Genomic DNA, 20,374 nt, shown 5'->3' on the forward strand with positions numbered 1-20,374 from the left:
CATGGCAAGCCAGCATGGAAATCATGAGAATAGCTCCAAGGTCTCAAGCAGGAAAGGTCTGGAGGGGGATAAGACAGGCCCAGCTATAGAGTAATTTGTTTCCCTGACACTCTTGCAGTTGCCCAGAGCATTGCCAGAAGCCAAGAGAAATCTAACACAACTGCACCATACCTGCAAGTCACAAAGCACAGCAGTGACCCTGTGTCATCTGTGACCTGGTCAGTGCCTGGGGAACTGATCCAGGACAGAGGCAAGAGTGGGATGTATCCAGAGTGATGACAGTGTCAAAAAGGGAAACTGGGAGAAAGGAGACTCTGGACTGGAAGAAAAGCTTTTTCCATCAGTCAGGAAGTGGGATGTAGCACCACCATATTGCAGCATCCTTCCAAACAAGGTTCACAGGCAACACAGCTGCCAATTGCAATGCTCAAGCACCAGAGGTACAGGCTCACTTAGCAAAGCACCAGAAGCCTTAGCACTGCCCTTACAACTCCACCAACTTGAACTTCCCAAACCTTCAAGGCAACACACTCATGTCCCACCTCATAAATCCCAGGAACATGAGGAGGACAAGGCTGACGAGCCACCCTGCTGTCGCAAAGGCCTTCGGCATGGTCAGGGCTCCTGTTCCAACGATGAGGTTGAACATGTAAACAAGACCAACCTGAAATCAATCACATAATCCAACATGAGATCTGGCAGCCATGCCAGAGATCATCCCAGACACCTTACATACGTACTGGTTTAAATGGAGAGAGCAATCTTTGAGCAAGCAGGGTGGGAGCAAGCCCATGCTACAAATATAGGTAAGAGGGGACTGATAACCAAAGTGAATGTCAGCATGTTTCTGGAGAAACTGATATTCATCTCCATCTTTCCAATTATTTTTAATGTTTTTCTTTCTAGCTTTTAAAGTTAGAAGGATGTGAACTGTTTCTTTGTTTTTAAATCCACTGCCTTCTATCAGAAAGGTCTACACTACGGGCTGAGGTCTGTCCTTATTTTCTGAGCTAAACCTAAGTAGTTAGGTTCATACATAAGTTACCTTTCAGAATCTCTTGTTCCTTTTTATTTAGTCAAGCAGGAAACATCCAAACAAAACTCTAACTCAAAGCCTGCTCGCTATTTTAACACACTCTTTTTCAGAGATTTTACTTCTGAAGGGAAAGGATTTTATCCTCTCTGCCAATGAGCTTTTTTCTCCCTAAGGGCAAAAGATAACCGTGCACTTAGACAGGACCCTCCGGACTATAAATTCAGTTGAACTCAGGGTCAAAAATTGTCTCAAAGTTGGTTTGTTTGGTTTTCATACATACATATATAGGTCAGAGCCTCTCCAGGGGCCAGCCAGTAAAGAACTGTGTCAGAGTACACATTTCTAGCTGTGGAACAAGTAATATCAGGAGAACAATTCCCCTGTGAGCACTCCTGCCCTTCATTCCCCAACATAAACACAGCAAATTCATCTTCTGACCAGTCCCCCAGAATGACAAGAGTCAGCTATTGGAACTTGCAGGAAAGCTCTTTCCATTCAGCCGGCAGAGCTGTCATTCCTCAAGTGCTCAGGGCTATGATACACTCTGCAGTGAAGGACTCCTGCAAAAGCACCTCAGGCGATTCTCCTTAACTTTGGTCAAGTTGATAGAGATGAGAGTGGTGCCTGTGTTCAACGTGGCTAAACACCTTCAGGGAAAGATGAGAGTCATAGCCTTTGAGATGAGGCACTAGGAAATTCATGCAGCACTAACATAACAACATAAGAGCACTAATCCTTTAGGGTCTGGATGCCCCAGTTATTGTCTTGTTCTCCATCTTCTCAGTTGTGACCTATTTCTGCAGCCTAATATCCAGTTCTGCTAAATTCAATCATTAACATAGGGATGAAAGTTTTAAAGCATTTGAAAACCAACACACAGGTTTCAGGACTGGTTCTATATTTAGTTAATTCACTTTAGAAAGAAAAACAAAGAGTTTGCCAAGCACTGTTTTTAAGAGCTGACACTATATGAATACTTGTGGCTATGAAAACCAGTATTTCCAGTAACATAGGAAAGCACTAATTGGCCCTGCAATTTCAGAGGACACCGCATTACAAGGAAGAAACATCCCGATTACTCATTTCAAGTGAAGTGGTTTAAAAGCAATTAGTACAACAGCTAAAAATAAGTAAACTTTATATAATGTTTTCCCCTGAGTTTCTTAAAGCAAAAAAAAAGCAGCAGCAAAGTGGGACAGTTTCAGTGCCTCACACACCCCCATGTTTATGCTGGCTTCATGGCACAATTTGGGCTAGGGAAAACATAATCGAAGTGAGTAGAAGGATGCAAGAGCTAGTATGGGATATGAAGCTTTTTAAAGATTTTTATAACTATACCTTAAGCAGACATTATTCCCTTATATAAAGGGTGACCTGTAAGCATTTTTAATTACCCTTTAGCTTCCACCATCTCTTGAAACACTGAGGTTATGTCCATGGGGAGGTAGAAATGAAAACACAGTGTTGAGAGAAGAGGATATGGAAAACACTTGTGAGCAAACCCACAATGAGCCATACTTACATAGGGAGAGTAAAGCTCTCCTGTATCCGTGATGCCGCCAGCCATGCTGAATGCGGTGGGGAGGCTTGGAGCAGAGTGAGGAGGGTGTTTTCAGGAGGGTGCTTTCAACTTCTCTTGCCTTTAACCTTAGGAAACATCATGAAGTTGCATTAAGTTTGTCACAGGAAGAACCCGCAAATCAGCTTTTGCCCATCAGTCTTGTGATATTTGAACAAAAAAGGGTTTCAGCAGGACTTTGTGCTCTGGATACAGCCCACTCAACCAGCACCACTTGGGTCAGCACGAGAAAGCTCTCCTACCTGTTAAACTAGTTTAAAAGGAACCAAAAAGCCCTGCCCTTCCACAGCATGTGATGACCAAACTTTTCCTTCCCCAAACAGCCAGAGGGGCCGTTTCAGACACTAAAACCTCAAGAGGAAGAATGCCTGCCTTGAGGATGAGCTCACGCCGCTGCTTCTCATGCAGCTACTACTCTTAATAGCAGGTGTCTCCTGGAAATCAAAGCAGGAAAACCAGCCCACAGTCTCCTTTATAATCTCAAGGAGAAAAATAAATAGACCTATGAAAAACACCCCAAGATGCTTTGTTACACACACCAAGGTTTCCAAAGCAGAAGTACTTGGGGAACTTCACTTTGTGTCAATAGAACTACAAGGGGAAGTGAGGCCCCAGGCCTTCTGAAAGGTTTCAGGGTCAATAATTAGCCATAGTTGAATTGTTTCAGAGCTTTATCAAACTCCTTATACTTCTACACATGTTTCTACCCTGTCATGTCAACTGGGGCAGATCATCAGCACAGCTTCGCAAGCTAAAGGGACCAAACAGCCCGGGAACTGCATAAACATGGGCCCATGTAGAAACACACCCCCAGATGACAGCAGTCCATCAGCACCACTGCTCGCAGCGGTCACAACTCGCCCGGCCCTCAGGGGGAGAGGCCAAATACCTTCATCTACCCCAAACCCGCGCTCAAGTCACCGAAGCGGAGCTCAGCAACCCGCGACAAGGCAGCGAGCCCACGGCCACGCCAGCACCCACCTCCGGGGGAGCGTGCTCCTACCGGGAGCACGGAGGGGCCCTGCCAAGGCCTCCACAGCCCCCAGCCCCGCCGCTTCCCCCCCACCCGGCAGTGCCGCTCCCCCTCCCCGGGGAAGCTCTCACAGACCCTCGCACAACACCGAGACGCCTCCCATCACTCCGGCCCCCACCGGGACCGGGACCGGGACCGGGACCGGGACCGGGACCGGGACCGGGACCGGGACCGGGACCGGGACCGGGACCCACGCCCGCAGACCCCGCCGAGCCCCGTCCCTGCCTCAGGCGCTGCCCGGCACGGCCCTCACCTCACACCGCGACCCCCGGCTCCACATCGCGGGGAGCGCACGGAGCATGCGCCCAGTACGGGCTTGGGGGGGGGGGGTGTAGGGTGTGTGGAGAGGGAACCTTCCGCACACGTGACCGGCTGCGGGGCGGGGCCATGATGACGGCTCCGCTCGGGTTCTGCGCTTGCGGAAGGGAGCCGGGGCAAGGTAGACATGGCCTCCGCGGCCGGGGCCTCAGCGTCGGGCTCTGCTTCCCCTCAGCCCCGATCCCTCTCAGCCCTAATGTCCTATCAGCCCCAATGTCCCCTTAGCCCCCATCCCTCTCAGCCCCAATGTCCTATCAGCCCCAGTGTCCCCTTAGCCCCCATCCCTCTCAGCCCCAATGTCCTATCAGCCCCAGTGTCCCCTTAGCCCCCATCCCTCTCAGCCCCAATGTCCCCTCAGCCCCGATCCCCCTCAGCCCCATCTCCCCCCAGCCCCCTGCTGAAGTGCTGTGTTAAACACGAAGCATTAAGTGGTCCCTGTCAGGGCAGACCCCTGCCACCGTGGTGCCTCCGAGGGCACCGATAGAGCCCTGCCCTGGGTGGGGGGAGCAGGGGGATGCTGTTGGTCGCTGTGCGAGGGCATTGGTGTGAGCTGCAGGCTTCCACACAGGCAGAGTGACCGCTGCTGGCTCCTGAAGGGCTCCGGGGACTCCTGAGCCACCCTTCGACCTTGCTGGAGACACGGAGTGGGTGCTGACTGCAGAGGCCATGAAGATTAACCAGAACACGGTGCTGCAAGGAAAGAGGGCAACCCTGGTGCCATACACGTCTGCGCATGTGCCCCGGTACGTGGCTCGTGTCCTCCTCTGATGCTCTTGCACGGTCTGATCTCACTTCTCTTTTTAAAGGGCATGTGGTGGTCAGAAGAGGTTGTGGCTTGGCTTTGGCTGCTGCAGGGCCCTCTTCCCTCTGGGAAACACACAGCAGAAAGAGTACTCAGGAAAGCAATCAGTTCTGCCCTTCATGCCTGGCAGCAGCATCCCTGCCAGGTCTGTGCTCTTTGCCAGGTCTGCTGACAAAGAGGACTTCATGTGTGTGCTCATGGACAGGGAAGAACCTGGCTGTGAGTGAGCCACAACAGTTCTCTTGCTCGTTGATGTCTTTCCCTAATGACAGTGGAAGAGCAAACCTTCAATGTGTAAAGCCAGATGGATGTTCGATAAATTAGGATCAGGCATGAAGGCAATTTGTACAGTGCTGACCCAGGCAGCTGCAGCCTCAGCACAAAGGTGCCAGTATCAGTCTTTTTGTCAGTGTCCAGGAGATGCTCTATCAGTCTCAGTCGGGATGAAATGCGCCAGAACTCAGTGCTCAGTACTTTTAAAGACATCAGTCACTCTTCAGACAAAGCCAAAGGATGGCCAAACTTGCTGCATTTCCACAAAGAACACCAATTCCTATGTTAAATAAGGGAGAAAGGCTTGTGGATTCTTTTTAAGTTGCCATGAATGCCAGGCTTGTGTTTCCAGAACCACCTTATGACAGTCTAATCCTCAGTGCTCATGGAAATCAGACAGTGATGCAGTAGCTCAGGCAATGATGTTGGTTTTGGGTCCCATTGCCAGGTACCACGAGTGGATGCAGTCAGAGGAGCTGCAGCGCCTGACAGCCTCTGAACCCCTCAGCCTGGAGCAGGAGTATGAGATGCAGTGCAGCTGGAGGGACGACACAGACAGTGAGGACCTTAAACACTTCTGAAGGGGGGGGAGTGGGAGTGGGGATCAGGTCCCTTCTGTCCTATGAAGGACCCACAGTGGGCTGAGAGCACCTGGTGAGTGGCTCTACCTGCTTTGAACTGCTTTTCTGTTTATAGCTGGTCTCTGCTCAGGGAAGTAGAGAATGTCTGGGGCTGCTGATGTCCTTTTTATGCAGTTTTTTAAAGATTACAGTGATTTATTTCCCCCATCTTTATGTGCTGAGCTGCTCCTCCACAGTCAAAGCTCCTCAGGTCCAATCATCCTAAAAAGGTAGAAAGGAGTTGTACTTTTCCTTGAGAAATTGAACTGCTCTAGAATTACCCAGTTGAGGTGTGCTGGAATTGCTTCCCTGGCTCTCCTACAAGTAATGAATCACTGCCCATAAAAGCCTGGTAAAAATATAGCGAGCCAGAAAATAGTGAGGCTGACAAAGACCACAGTGTGGAGCATTTGTCTTAGCTGGCATTAGAAGCCATACTTAAAGCAGCAATAATACAGACTAGATGAATCACTAGGTCTCAGCCTCTTGTGCACCAAACAGTTCTTTGCCTGAACTTGCAGCTGAGTGAGACAAGGCAGGGAAACCTCAGGCTGGAAGTTTCCATGCTCTTTAAATAGTCTGTTTCTAGTCTTGGTGCCTGCACCACCCTCACAAGGGGTCTTCAAAAAGTTTTGTACATCTCGATGGATGGGAGCAGGCACACTGGTATGGGAAGCTCAATTATAAGCTCTTCCTCACTGTTAACACATGGAAATCTGTTGTTCTTCTGTCCATTGCATGCCTTTAATTTCATCCTGCGCTAATTTGTGCCCTGCAAACTCTGCTATGGTTTTGTTTTCCCCAGAATGTACCTTCATTGTGCTGGACACAGAGCGGTGGCCCGGGCAGGCGGATGAGGACTGCATGGTGGGGGACGTGAATCTCTTCCTCACTGACCCTGAAGATCCAACTTTGGCTGAGATTGAAATTATGATTGCAGGTCAAGTTGTGCTTCATAGCTTGGACCTTTGTTGCTGTGGTTGAAGCCAGCTGCAGACAGATGTAGTGTACAGAGGCTTTTTAGCCTCATTGCGTTACTGTGGCTGTTCAATCCTGAGCAGCACCCTTTGCTGGTCCCAGGTCACAGTCTCTTCTGCAGTGTGGCATGGTTGATTTGTCGCACCCAAGTGGATGCTGACTTCTGTGGCTGTCTCTTTCAGAGCCCAGCTACCGAGGCAGAGGATTTGGCAAGGAGGCAACTCTGATGATGATGTCCTATGGTAAGGGTGGCTCAGTGCATGGCAATGGGAGTATAGTTGGGATGTGATCTAGAAGCACACATTCCCAGTGACACAGGCTGCCTCTGCCTCTGCCCCAGGAATTGGAGTTGGGCGCTTTCATAGATGTTGCAGCCAAGCAGGTAACAGAAATACTTGTCTGATTTCTCTTGCAGGTGTGAGAAACCTGGGGATCACCACATTTGAGGCTAAGATTGGCCAGGAGAACGAAGCCAGCATCTGCATGTTCAAAAAGCTTCATTTTAAAGAGGTAAGAGCCCCTCTTCTACCCAGAGAAGATGAGCAGAGTTAGCTCTGAGGCTGGGATTGAGCTGCTTTCCCTCTGTGTGATACAGGTTGCTGTGAACAGCGTTTTCCAGGAGGTGACACTGAGGCTCAATGTCAGTGACCAGGAAAGACGATGGCTCCTGGAACAGACAAGCCATGTGGAAGAGAGGAGCTACGTTGAACTGAAGCTGCCAGCTGAGGTGCTGGAGACCTGATGGACACATCCAGACCCTGGCCTTGTTTCCAGGGAGGAGCTGGATGCTGTTGTGAGCTCTGGGTGGGGAGGACACCAGTGAGCCAGTGCTGAGCTTGACTGTTTTCACGTCTCTTTGGTTACTTTGTCATCTTGTCAACTTTGCACCTTGCTGAACCAGCTGGGATTACTGCCTGAGATCAGGACCTGGAGAACAGCCACTAATTCACAGGCTTGACTAGGAATGACTCTAACCTCAACATACTGTTCCAGCAGAGCCTCAAATCACCAGCAGTCAATTGATTTCTGGTGCCACCAGTTTGTGGGCAAGCAGCACCTGCTGTTCCTTTTCCACTGCCCTTGGAGCAGGATTCACTGGTTAGACACAGGCAGGCTCAGTCAGTTTTCTCTTGAATTAAAGAGATGACAAAGATCTGAGAGGCAGTGGGGCTGAGCTGCTTGCTTTGGCTGCTGTAAAAGGCAGCAGAGACTCTTTGAACCCTATTTTCTGGGGTGCAGGGGGGCACTGTGGGGTCCTGGAAGTGAGAAGCCCACGTCTTGTATGTGATGAAAGCTATTGATACCAGCCAACTGAGACTAGAGCAGAGCCCTGGCAGGATCAATCCCTGCAAACAGGGGCACTGGCAGCTACAGGACCTGGGAGCAGGAGGCCACCAGTGAAGAGATACTGCACTGTTTGACCGGGCTGCTTTTATGAGAGCAGAGAGGAGGAGAACACACCTGAAAGGAGATGGAATAGGGATCCCCTTCTTCAAGGACCTCAGGACTTGCTCTGCTGAGCCTGAAGTCTCCGTTTCCTGCTCTCCAGTAAGATGAATGGGGGGGAAAATATCACTTGCTGGGTGCAGATCTGTTTCAAGCAGGAGCTCGCCAGCCTCCTCTGTGGTATAGCTGAGGTCCGTGGCTGAAGAGGAGGCACTTGCCTGACTCCTCCTGGACAGAGCTTTTAATGCAGTTATTTAGCCTGATCCTGCCCTGCACAGCATGTTCTCCACAGCGGGGAAGCTTGCTGAGAGCAAGAGGACAGAAGGAAAGGATAACTGACGCTCCTGTGTGTTTTCCCTCTGGAACAGCAGCCATAATGGCTAATTCTAGGCCCGAAATTATGTTTTCCAACTACACAGTATCAGGTAATAGCTTCCAGATTTGCCCAGGGATGTTTTTATCAGACTGTGGAATTTTTAGCGTTGCTGTGCCTGTATTTTTAGGGCCTGGGGGATTTAGTTCTCCAATTTTAGTTAAACACATCTTTCCTGTGACTAATATTAAAACCAAGCGTGGGAGCAGTGTATCATGGTCTTTTAAACAGCAAGTATTCAGCATGGATTTAGTTGTTGCAAAAGCTTTGTAGTGTAACGAAGTGAAGAGCAGCTCTCCTTCCAGATAGGATTACCATGACAAGGGCTACTAATCCTTGTGCTGTTGTCACCTGCAGCAGGCAGGAAAGCATTGTGTGCCCACAACAAGCTTTGCAGAACCTGCCTGATGAGCTGCTGCCTCTGTGCTCCTTCTGTTCCATCCCTCTGCCAAAGGAGCAGGGTTGGACTGGCAGGAGATAGGAGCTGGGGTGGGATTTACTCCCCTAAAAAGTGACCAAGATGGGGAAATGATTTCATTCCACCTCTGCTGCAGGGTGAAGGGGGCACAGTGGAGCTCTGCTGCCCTCCCTGGCCCTGCCGTGGCTCCTGGTGCCCTGCCCGTTGCTCTGGAGCCAGTGAGTGCCCTGCTTGGCATCCCCGGTCCCCCAGCAACACCGGCGCCTCTGCGGGCCTCTGGGAAAGCCTTCTCCTGGCAACCCCAAACAAAGTTGGGTCTGTCCCCAACACAGACGGGGGGGGGGGGGTGTCCTGGTGGGGCTCAACCGCATCCCCAGGCTGCTTCTAGTGGGAGAAGAGGTAAAAGATGCTCCTGGGATTTGCTGGGTGCCCCCAGTCTTGCCCTACACAGGCAGCTGCTGCCCATGACATTGCACCCCATCCCAGGCAGGACACTGTGCTTGTCCCCAAGGGAATGAGGGTGGGCAGGGAGGGGAACAGGGGCTCACCTCCACTCAGCAGCACTGCCACAGAGCACATGACTTTGGAGGATGAGGCAGGTTGAAATGGGCTTCCCTGGCTGCCAGGGAGTGACGGCGTGCACATCACTCACAGATGCGGTGGCACTTTGTCACTTGGTTGTCATTCGAGCTGCAGATCTCTGCCACCACTTGCCTGCTCAGGTAAAGGAGCTCTCCTGAGAGTTTGAAGCACAGAACAAGAGGGACAGAGGAGAGAAGGCAAAGATGTTGGGGGTCCACAGCACACCACAGTCACTGCTCAGAACACAGCACTGCCTCGTCCTGCATCAGCCACGGTGCCCCCAGCCCATTCCAGCGACAGGATCATCACCACATCCCTGCTGGAGCAGTGCTCTACCCTGCTTTTGTCTGCTCCCCTCCCCAAACAGGAGGTAGAACCATCAACCTGGGACAAACACCCTCTTCCCCACTGATCCCAGCTGCCTTCCTCAAGCCAGGGTGCAATGCTGGGGGGCTCAAGCTCATCCCACCCCCCCACCGGGAGCACCTGGGGGCTGATTTGGTTGCCCCCAGCATTACTGCCAGGCAAGCAGACACAGATTAGAGCCTTGCATCACCCCCCCCCCCCCCAACACTCCAGGGTGGGGGATTAGAGCCTTTAATCACCCCAAGGCATTAACCCACACTGCAACCAGCCAGTCCTTGTCTGACCCCCACACCGGGTGCTATGGGGCACCCAAACCAGCCTCAGTGTCCCCCACCCCTGGGAGCATTACCTGCCTCTTCCCCAGCCCCTGCGGCACAGCAATGAGCCCCATACAGCCTGGGGCTGCACAGGGATTTAGCCCTAAACCAGACACGTGAAGTCAGGAAGGTTTATTCCAGTAACCAGGATTTCTCTTTAGCTTGACAGTACAACAACGCCCGATCGCAACACATGGAAACAAAACATCCACAGGAAGAATTTCCACAAAATACATTAAAAAAAAAAAAAAAGGAATAAACAGTGTGATTGAAAAACTCTTGTTTTAGAGAGAAAAAAAACAAGAGTCTATTGAGAAGCCTTTAAATTACACAGTGTTGGATTCAAACCCTGATCAGCTCTGTCTCCAGGAGTGAGCGGGAGCAAGGGAGGTGATTATTGCTTGCTGGGCTGGCTCTGGACACCCTCTCCTCTCCCAAAACAGCCCCAGGGCAGGGTGCTGGGGGGTCCCCACCATGCTGGGCACTCGTGTCCCTCCCTGCAGCCAGAGGGACAAAGGGACATGGTTATCATGGACGGAGCTCACCAAGGCAGGGGCCGAGCCGCTGTGGTCAGTGGCCAGGCAGGTTGGGGATGCTAAAAGTCACTCAAAGCCTCAGGTTTTGCAGCTAAAGGGCAAACGCAGGGGGAGGACTCAAATGGGGATGGGCTTTGTTTGGGATGGAGGAAGAACCAGGGAACAGCAGAAGTGTTTGGTATCAGGTCACCCCAAATCCTTGATTCCCCCCCCACCCCAGATCCCCACTTGTGCCTACCAGGGCTGGAGAAGCACCCTAGGGATAGGCTCACAGGAGGGGGCACCCCCAGCACCCCCTGGCTCTCTCTAGCCCAAAAGCCCCATCAGGACCCCACTGCTGGGATGCCCATTGGCCACTGAGCCCCATCGCTCCAGGCAGGGTGGTGGGAAGCAGCCCTGTACCCCGTGGAGCACGGAGAAGGGATGCAGGAGAGGTGGGTGCGAGGCCAGGGGGGGCCATAGGACCCTCACCCCCGCCCCGGGGCCTTCACAGGTTGCTGAACAGTTCATTTTTCTTGCTCCAGTCCATCTGGGGAGCCCGCTTGCTGGTGCGCTTCTGGTGTGCCCGCTCCTTGGCCACCGCCAGCGGGATGTCGAGGTCCAGGAGGGAGCCGGATGCTGAATGGCGCTTGTCACCCTCCTGTGCGTCAGACTGGGGGGCGAGAGGCTGCGTCAGCCCCACTGTGCCCCCTACAACAGCCTGGACCCCACTTCCCAGCCACAGCCTCCCCCAGCATCCCCAGCCCTACCTTGCTGTGGGTATCGCTGGAGTTGGGGGACGTGGCCAATGGCCCGGGGCTGGACGGGCTCTCGGACACGGAGCTGGACCGCGGCTCTGCGCCGTTTTCCTGGGGGGAGCAGGGGGCAAGCGTGAGCTGGGCAGCTCCAGCCCTGGGCTTTGGGAATGGCCCCTGGAGCGGTGAGTTCCAACAGGGGCTGGGAAATCCGCCCTCCCCATACATAATCCCCGGCGAGCTCCAGGCTCAGTAATGCCTCCAGTGCTGCCCGTCCGGGGCGGGGAAGGATTAAACCCTGGCCTCATTGCCCTGGCTTTAGCAGGAGGAGGAGGAGGGCAGCACAGCCTGGATGCTACTTCCCTGGAGCAGCACAAGGGCTCCCAGCCCTGCAGTGCCATAAGGATGGAGGAGGAAGGCAGAACCCTCCATGGCGCTCAGCACCACAAGCGATCCCCTCTCTGGAGGGCACCGACTCCTTTCCCGGTGGCAGCCCAGGAGCACTGTGGTCTATGGTGGCATCACCCACCCACGGGCAGGGGGGACCTAACCAGGCAGGGTCCCTTGTCTGGGGACTGGCACAGACGGGATGAAAAGCAAGGTGAGGTTCTTACCTTCCCTACATCGCCATTGACAACTGGCTCTGGCAAGGGACCTGCAGGACAAGGACACGGGTGCAGGGTGAGGGTGAGCTTGCTCTGCCCCTCACAACAGGGACTGCAGAGTATGGCAAAGGCTTCAGGTGGCCAAAGCTCACCCAGCACTGCCCAGGTCGCAGAGTTTTTAACCCACGATCACAGGCAGCCCCCAGCACATGGGGATGCTGGTGGGCACCAGGCACATCCCCATGATGACAGCTCTGACACGGAGCCCAGCGAGACCCCGCTGTCCTCCCAGGTACCACTGTGACAACAGGGAGGGGACAAAGGCTATGGAGGAGAGCGAAGGGCGGCTGCTGCCTCTTTGCTCCCCAGGCCATAAACCCTGCCAAAGTGCAACCCAGGGCCATAAACCCGCCTTCCCCAGAGCTGCATGACCCTGCTTGTCCCCGGAGTGATGGGATCTCCACCTCCCAGGGCTCAGCACCCTCAGGTTTGGTGACAAAGAGCCCAAAGAGGTGGCACAACCCCCCCCCACCTACCTGTGAGATGCTCCTCCGAGGGCACCACCTTGCACTTCTTGAAGAACTCATCGGTGAGGACATCCACCACCAGCAGCCTGGTCTCATCGCCACTCGCCTTGATGGCTGCCACCACGTCAGCATGCTGCTTGCCCTCCATGCACACCCCATTCACCTGTGGGCACAGCACCACATCACTGCTGGAGCCCCAGGACATCCATCCCTCCGGAACGGGTACCGGTCATGGTACCAGTCACAACCCCCCCCAGCCACCCCATAGCCCCCACAGGTACCCGCAGCCTCACAGGGATTAGCGGTGAAGGCAGCAAAACCTCATTAAAAGCAGATTTTCCTCCGAGTGATTAGCACGGGATCACACAGGCAGGGAGCAGCCTGGCAGGGCACGGACCCGGCGCTGGCACAGGAGATGGGCAGCACGGGCAAGGCACAAACCCCTTGTGCACAGGCCCCAGTGACCCTAAAGCTTTGTGCCAAGAGAGGCAGCAGCAGCCCCACACCCTGGTGAGCAGCAGGGCTGGTTCTTGCCCTTGTGGTCCCATCCCCACCCCATCCATGGCCAGTGGCAGCGCTCGGGGCCATCGTATACCTTGTCCTCAGCCTGCCCCACCCCAAGGACACCCATGGGGTGCTCACACTCCGGGCAGGCTGGATAATGAGCGCTCAGCCCCAGCCCTCTGCAGCGCTGCACCCCTGGGTGGGGACCGGCTGCACCATGAGTCACCGGGGTCACGTCCCGGCACCGAGATGCCAGGGAGCACCCCCCCTACACCACTGCACCTCGATGATGCGGTCCTGGGGGGCCAGCCCTGCCGCCTCGGCTGGCGAGTCGGGGTCCACAGCGCGGACGTACTGCCCCGGGCGCGTCTTGTCGCTGTGCAGGTTGAAGCCGTAGCCATTGGGACCCTTCTTCATGCGGCACAGCCGGGGCCGCAGCTCCTCCTGCAATGGGATGAGTCTGTGGGAAAGCTGCTCCCAGAACCCCCCCCCAACAGCCAAGGGCCATCAGGTATCTGCTTGGGTGGCATCCTTGTGGCTACCTGCACCCACAGACACCTCAAGATGGGACACAGGGTGCCAAAACACCCTATGAACCCAAGCTCTACTTATTTAATTACGTGCAGGGCACAGTAATTGCAGTGAAACGTTAAACAAATATGTTATTATGAGTGCTCCCAGACCACACTCCTCCTTTTGGGATCAGGATTGCAATCACCGCATGAAGGAGGAAGAGGAAACACAGGCCAGGCTGCTGGGGAGCATCCTCCACCCACCCTACCTGGAAAGCTTTTGCTATAGGAGAAGTCTCAGCCACCAGTGCAGGTCCCCCCATAGCCCCGTTGGCAAGATGCAAACCCAACCATGGGACCACCCCAGAGCACCCTGCAGCCATGGGAAGGGGCACATGGGGCTTGGACAGGCACCTGGGATGCAGGCAGAGCAGCCCTGATGCTGATGCACCTCAATGTCCCAGCAGGACCCTTTGGGATTGCAAAACAGAGAAACCAGCTCAACCGGGGCAGCAATCACCTGGGACAATCTGGGCGATCAGGACAGGACAATCACCTCTCCAGCAGACAACACCCAGCTCATCTGCACCCGGGTTTCACCCTGATCTGTGGATCCACCAGCACCCGGAGCCAGGGAACCCAACTGGGGCAGCCACAGCCCTGCACCAGCTCCCCATGAGCACAGTTCTCCACACTGTGTAGAGAGGAGAAACAGGAGCATCCCCAGAGGCTGCCTTCACCCATCCGGGAGCAGGATGCAAGGAAGCATCAGAGGACCCAGGCAACACAAATACCAGCACCCAAGCACCACTTCTCCCTAACTAGGTACAATATGGTTTGATCCTGCCTTGGCCACCACCTCCAGGGCTTTGTTAGGGCTCTCCCAGCAGCCAAGCCTGAAATGCTCCTCACCATGGAGAGATGGTGAGTACTTTTTCTTCTGAGATGTTTTTTCTCCTTTGGTACCCATAGCATTGCTGGGGACACGCACTGCATGAATTCCCCCTGCCATACCCATGCTGTGCTGCTCTTCACTCGCTGTACAGCAATCTCACTTCTTGCCATGAAATCGCTTTCACTCCCTGATGGAAAGTGTGGTTCTTGCGGTGCTGGCACCCCACATCTGGCAGCACTATGGTTGCACAGGCTCCCACATGGTCCAGGGTGATGCATTTGCAATCACTAAGCCCAATGCCATGACAAAACCCCATCCAGGCTGCTACGACTGCACCCTCCATCCACCCAGGCAGTGATCCCTAGAGTGAGGGACAGGGAAAACCCAAATCAAGGCCAAAAAGCAGGAGCCTGGAAGAAGGGCCTGGGAAGGGGGCTCAGGCTCTGTGAGCACCCCTGCTCCCGGTGCCCTTGGCAGCACCACGGGGTTGCTCCATGCCGATAGCTCGGGACAAAGACGGAGGGAGCACCCGGCAAGCAGCGCTGGCAGCGCTCCCGGGAGAGGAGGAGGAGGGAGGACTTTGCTCCCATCCACAGCAACAAAGCCCTGGCAGCCCGGGCTCCCTGCGGCACTGGAGCCATGGATGTGGGGGGGATCCCTGCAGGATGGATGGACAGGCGGTCACGGCAGAGAGGGAAGATCAAGCCCTCAAAGGCCACTGGTGAAGGCAGGAGCACCCGGTGCCAGGGGAGCCCAGCCGAGCCATGACCCGGCCCCCACAGCATCCCCTTGCCAGAGGCTGGCAGCTCCTCCAGCGCAGCGTGCCAGGCTGCCCTCACCCTTCCCAAACCCCTTGTGCCAGCAGAAACCCCGTGGCAGACACCATTCCTGATGGAAAACTATAAATGCATCCAATCTTCCATGGGAAAAACACCCCGCGGTAGGGCATCCGCATCCCTTCAGCCCCAAGGTCTCCCTGGCCGGGGGGGGGGTCCCAAAGGACATGGAAAAAGCTGTGGGGCTGCGAGCTGAACAGCAGGGAAACGGAAATGCCCCTAATTTCTATAAGCTTTTGCATCCTCTCCTCCATCACCAGCAGCGCGTGGTGCTGGGGCATGGATTAGCCAGCAGAGCCTGTTACAAGTAATTACAACCTCCGGTGAGGAGGGCAGGGGGGGCGCCGGGCTCAGCCCCCAGCATGGACATCCTGTGCCACCCCTTCGTGTGCACCACGGGTGGCAGAGGGACATCTGCCCATGGAGATGCCCATGTGGAATAGGGAACTCAGCAGCCTCACATCCTGCCCTAGAACAGGACTTGGGCACTTCTCCCTCCAGGAGCATGTCAGACCATCCCTCCCCAGCACCTTTGTGCCAGGACCCACAACAGCAAGTTCAGGGCAGCTTTCGAAAGCCCAAGCGGCAGGAAACTCCCTGCAGCCCTACAAGCAGCAACAAGCCCGTGGGCAGCAGCATTCCCGAAGAGAAACACAACAGCTCCAAGGATGCCTGGGCCAGCAAATTCACACGGGTCCAGAAATCTGGCGCGCACATTCGGGCTTCATACAAAGGGGATGCAAAGCAGCCTCCTCGCAGCATCCTCGTCACGTCCCGTTCGACTGGAGCTGCTTTTCATGCAGCTGCCTCGAGAGGAAATTTAATTCATTTCCTAATTAGACACCGGCTATTCCCAGTGCAATGCTCCCAAATGGAAGTGTTGGGGGGGGGGGGGGGGAATCTGCTCCTTGTTATACTCCAAAACCCAACCCTTGGAGGGTTTTACAAGGAGGGATGAGCATTGCTGGAAGAGAGGGCTCTGGTTTAGCACTGGATTTGCTATAGGGAAGCCTGGGGCTGGTAGCTAAAGCCTTGCCCCGGTAAGCGCAGCCCCAGCCGGTGCTCCGATAACACCCTGTGGTTTGCATGAAGCTGTCTCAAGACACTCGTGAGCAGTTGAAGCCTCCGGAAGCGCAGGCAGGGGGAGGAGGAGCCGTCACAGGGCACTGGGGACAGTCCCTGTGCTGCAGGGCTGGCCTTGGGGCTGTGGAAGTGTCACCTGGGCGGCTCAGTGCTGCAGGAGGGGTGCACGGGGGGCTCAACAACCTCCACCCCGGCACCGGCAGATCTGCACACCCATAGGAATGAGGAGGGACGCCCCAAAACCTCCTCGGCTCATGCTCAGCAATGGGACACATGGGGCTCTCCGAGGCCCCTGGCACCAGGGTTATCCAACTATGCAGGACCCAGGAGGGGTTGCAGAGCGGATGGATCCTGCCTGGAGGTGGGATATGTTCACCCCTCGCACAGCCCTGGGTGCGGGTGCTAACGCTGCTCTCCCAGCACCCGGTGTCTCCAAGTTCCTTGAGTAAATAAAGGCAAGTCCAGCCCAATAAAGCAAACAGAGCTCTGACACAGGCAGAACTCCCGCTCCCCGCCACAGCGATCCCGGGGGAATCCCACTAACTCAGTGGGCTGGGACAGGGCTGATGGGGGCTGCAGGCACCGGGTGCCTGCCAGCAGCAGAACAGGCACACCAGTGTGTTCCCTGCTCACCACAGAGAAATCCCTTTCTGCCCGCTCCGGCTTGGCTCCCCATCCCACCTGGCATCTTCCCACCCTGCCTGGTGGGCACCCAGCCGGGGCGATGTCTCCAGACCTGCTCGCTTTCACACCCCTGCCCTGGCCACAAGATTTCCTGATACCTGTTAAGACACCATCCGGGGCTGTGTGGCAATGTCACCCCACGGCACCCACTTCCTGCTCCCAAGCAAAGGGAAACCGCTGCAGTAACTGCCCTAAGCCTGTCCCCTGAGCTTGTGGGGCATCCACAGCTCGGGCTCCCCCCTCAAAGGGCTTCCCATGCCCTTGGCACCGCTCCGGCACAGCCTCTGCAAGCAGGCAGCCACCGTGCCGCATGTCAGGGCTCCGTCTCCCCTGGGGACTGAACATTCCCAGCCCCCCAAGCCCAAGCTGCATTAACTGCATCCCTTTTACTTCTCCCAGCCCATGGAGAGCTCTGCGAGCAGAAAGCACAGCACAGACGGTGTCACCAGCCCCGAGGGAGCGCTGGCACTGTGATACAGGACAGCAGGCACCTTCCTGCTGCGTGGGGCAACACTGCAGAGCCCTGTATGGAGCCAGACCTGAGGGACCAGGGGGACAGGGAGCAAGCAGGGCAGTGACAGGGACAGAATCTGGTTGTTCCCACTTTAACAAGGCCCTCAAGATGATGCTGGGGCAATGCTTTAGCCAGGCAGGGGTGAGACCGGTGCCCTGCAGTGGATCAGCTCAATCAGGGGCAATGGGCAGCTGGCAAGAGGCTAAAGTCTAACAGGAGACAACTAATAAAAATCACCTGATTCTCAGCAAAACCCTGCGTGATACCAGCTCAGGAGGCACCAAAGTCTGCCTGGAGCTCAGCATCGGCACTGGAAAGGCTCTACAGCACCAACCCTTCACAGACTGTGCTTGATAACACATCACAGGAGCTCCCCATAACGTCCCTCACGCTCCAGGGACAGCAGGAACCTGCTTCCTGGGAAGCCCATCCATGGCTCTGTTGTAACAACAAACGTTATGTTTTTGCTGGGTAAACAGAAAGCAGTGTTGTCTGCAGCAGCCCGGAGCGTCTCTTAGGAACGGCTCCGGGCAGGAAAGGTCAGCTATTTCTCAATTCCTCACCTTTCTGCATCACTTTATTTGTGCCACTGCTACTCCCACGTACCCCTTACAGCCAACATTCCTACATTAATAGGTGTCTGTATATGGGGACCAACGACAGGATCAGCCCCTTCCGACTTGGAAAAGGCTCTGCCATCTCTACTCCATAGCAGATACTGGTTGCACTCAGGGCATGAGTGATGCCATCAATACCCACAGCCCCCCAGATACCCTCTACAGCCTCTGCTGTTGTATTTTGGAGCGGGTTAAAGCCGGACACCCCTAACCCAGCGCTGGGCTGGGGCTCACCCGCCACTGCCCTGGCTCCCTGTTGCTTTTCCCACCCGGTTTTACCGGCCCTGCAGCACAAGGACGGGCCCGAGAGCTCCGGGACACGACGGACGGCTCGGTTACGGGCCTGCCCCCGCTCGCCACCCAGGAAAGGAGCATTAACGTAGGGACTGCATCAATAAACCGAAGGAGCCGGAGCGGGGCGGGGCGCTCCCGGGGAGCCGCGCTTCGAGCAAAGCGAAAAAGAAAGAACCGAGAGCGAAACCACGCTGGGCGCCCGGGGGAGGCCGGCGCCGACACGGCGGCTGCCAAGCCTGCCCGTTCAGCTGCGAGGCGACAACCGGGGCCGGTCCCGACCCTCCCCCTCACATCCCCCCCATCTCCCGCAAACTCCCCAGCGCTCTGCCCCCGACCCCCCGTTTACCCGCTGCCCGCCGCTGGGCTCCTGCGCCTCGGGCTCGGCCGGCTCCGGGGCCGCCTGCCCGCCGCTCGCGGGGGGCTCGGTGACCACCCCGCCGTGCTTCTGCAGCTGCTGCTCGTCGGCCGCCGAGTCCACGACGAGCAGGCTGACGGCCCCGGCGGCGGCGCGGATGCGCTCCACCACCTGCTGATGGCTCTCCCGTTCCACGTTCTCGCCATCCACCTCCAGCAGCCGGTCCCCGGCGCGCAGCCCCGAGCGCTCTGCCGGCGAGCCCGGCTCCACCAGCCGGATGAACTGGCCCGGCTTGCCCTTCTCGCCGTGCAGGTGGAAGCCGTACCCGTCCGGCCCCCGCTCCAGGCGGCAGAGCCGCGCCGCGGGGACCGCGCTGCTGCTCATGGCGGGTCCGAGCCTCCCGCCGCCGCCACCACCCGCCCCGTCCCGTCGAGCGCTCTGCGCGGCCGCCCCTCCCGTCCGCAGCTCTTATACCGAGGGGCGGGGCGAGGGCTGATCGGCCACCAATGGGAGAGCGGGGCGGGGCGAGAGCCGGCACACAAGGAAACGATAGGAGAGGTTAAACATCTTTAAGGGCGTGGTTATGCAAATTAGATTGGGGTGGGGGATGTAAATATGGTCCCTTGTCCTGACCGCAGGGTCCTAGCGCCGACAGCGGCGTCTTCGCCGGTCCGCGGGGCCACCTCCGCCGGGTCCCGGTAGCCAGGCGGGCCAGCCTCCTCTCACCGCTGACCCCCTTACGCTCCCTGGCCGTGGGCTGGCTCTTCCTCCCCCCGGGATCACCGCAAACAGCCCCGGCGGGGCACGGCTAGGAGAGGTGGCGCACACCAGCCTCTCGGGGCCCGTCCCTCCTGTCCCCTTGCCCGGTCCTCCAAGGCCGGTTCGACGGGGAGGGCTGGAGGGTGCTCGGTGCTTCAAAAGTAAAGTAAAAACCCCAAAGCGGAACTGCGTGGAAAGCAGCGCCGGAGGCCGCGCTCACCGGTAACCCGCTGTGCGGCGGAAATAGGAGAGCAACCCCCAGTCCCCGCAGCAGCACCGGGTCCCACTCGGCACCCTGGACCTGGGGGTCCCGAGGAAGGGTGGTGAAGGACACCCTGGGTGGGAATTGCTCTGCCCCTGCCCTGGACCCATGTGCTCTGTGGCAGCTTGGGAAACAGAAGTAGCTGCAAGGGGAGGTTGTAGGAGTGAGATCCTGGGGTCTCCGGTGAGCCAGGGTAGAGCAAGGCAGCAGCGAGCCTGGGCTCAAACTGGCCCCGGTCTCCCAGCATTGTCCTGTGGAGGGTGGCGGGGTGGGGGTACCATTGGTGTGTCTCACTGCAGGGCTTCAGGCCTGGCTGAAGTTCAGGCTGGCCAAAGGTCCTCAGGACACCCAGGATCACGTTTAACCATGCTGCAGGCGGGTGAGCAAGGAGGTGACAGCAGCGCAGGACACGTCCCTCCACGGCTCTGCACCAAGGCCCGGCTGCAGGGACCGCAGTGGCTGAGACACCCCCCGTGTGCTGGGGGTGGCCGTGCTCCAGCTCCATGGGGCCGGGCT

General features: G+C 56.3%; 3 protein-coding genes across 5 annotated transcripts in view; 1 reads left to right on the top strand and 2 right to left on the bottom strand.

Annotated features, from left to right (window-relative positions):
* TMEM104 (transmembrane protein 104) overlaps window positions 1-3,970 on the bottom strand; it is a 44,460-nt gene extending 40,490 nt beyond the window's left edge. For 2 of the 3 annotated variants that reach the window (XM_065694141.1, XM_065694139.1), the window contains exons 1-3: window positions 3,902-3,970; window positions 2,559-2,683; window positions 543-664 (exon numbers count right to left, since the gene is read on the bottom strand). In XM_065694141.1, the coding sequence (XP_065550213.1) occupies window positions 543-664; window positions 2,559-2,603 (167 nt within the window). In that variant the 5' untranslated portion in view covers window positions 2,604-2,683; window positions 3,902-3,970. The other variant, XM_065694140.1, reaches the window with a different exon arrangement.
* A 30-nt stretch (window positions 3,971-4,000) lies between these two features.
* Window positions 4,001-8,671, top strand: NAT9 (N-acetyltransferase 9 (putative)). The gene is made up of 7 exons (XM_065694143.1): window positions 4,001-4,087; window positions 4,535-4,709; window positions 5,490-5,599; window positions 6,467-6,601; window positions 6,822-6,881; window positions 7,055-7,149; window positions 7,235-8,671. Exons 2-7 carry the CDS (start codon window positions 4,633-4,635, stop codon window positions 7,379-7,381), a joined length of 624 nt encoding a protein of 207 aa, XP_065550215.1. The 5' UTR covers window positions 4,001-4,087; window positions 4,535-4,632; the 3' UTR covers window positions 7,382-8,671.
* A 1,587-nt stretch (window positions 8,672-10,258) lies between these two features.
* Window positions 10,259-19,288, bottom strand: NHERF1 (NHERF family PDZ scaffold protein 1). Its single transcript, XM_065694142.1, has 6 exons — window positions 18,829-19,288; window positions 13,330-13,491; window positions 12,553-12,706; window positions 12,026-12,066; window positions 11,427-11,525; window positions 10,259-11,329 (listed from the first exon to the last, which is right to left on the bottom strand). The coding sequence occupies exons 1-6, from the start codon at window positions 19,219-19,221 to the stop codon at window positions 11,165-11,167; spliced, it is 1,014 nt and encodes a 337-aa protein (XP_065550214.1). The 5' UTR covers window positions 19,222-19,288; the 3' UTR covers window positions 10,259-11,164.
* Between the last annotated feature and the right edge of the window lie 1,086 nt (window positions 19,289-20,374).

Source organism: Lathamus discolor, chromosome 13, assembly GCF_037157495.1.
Source record: "Lathamus discolor isolate bLatDis1 chromosome 13, bLatDis1.hap1, whole genome shotgun sequence".
NCBI classification, from domain to species: Eukaryota; Metazoa; Chordata; class Aves; order Psittaciformes; family Psittacidae; genus Lathamus; species Lathamus discolor.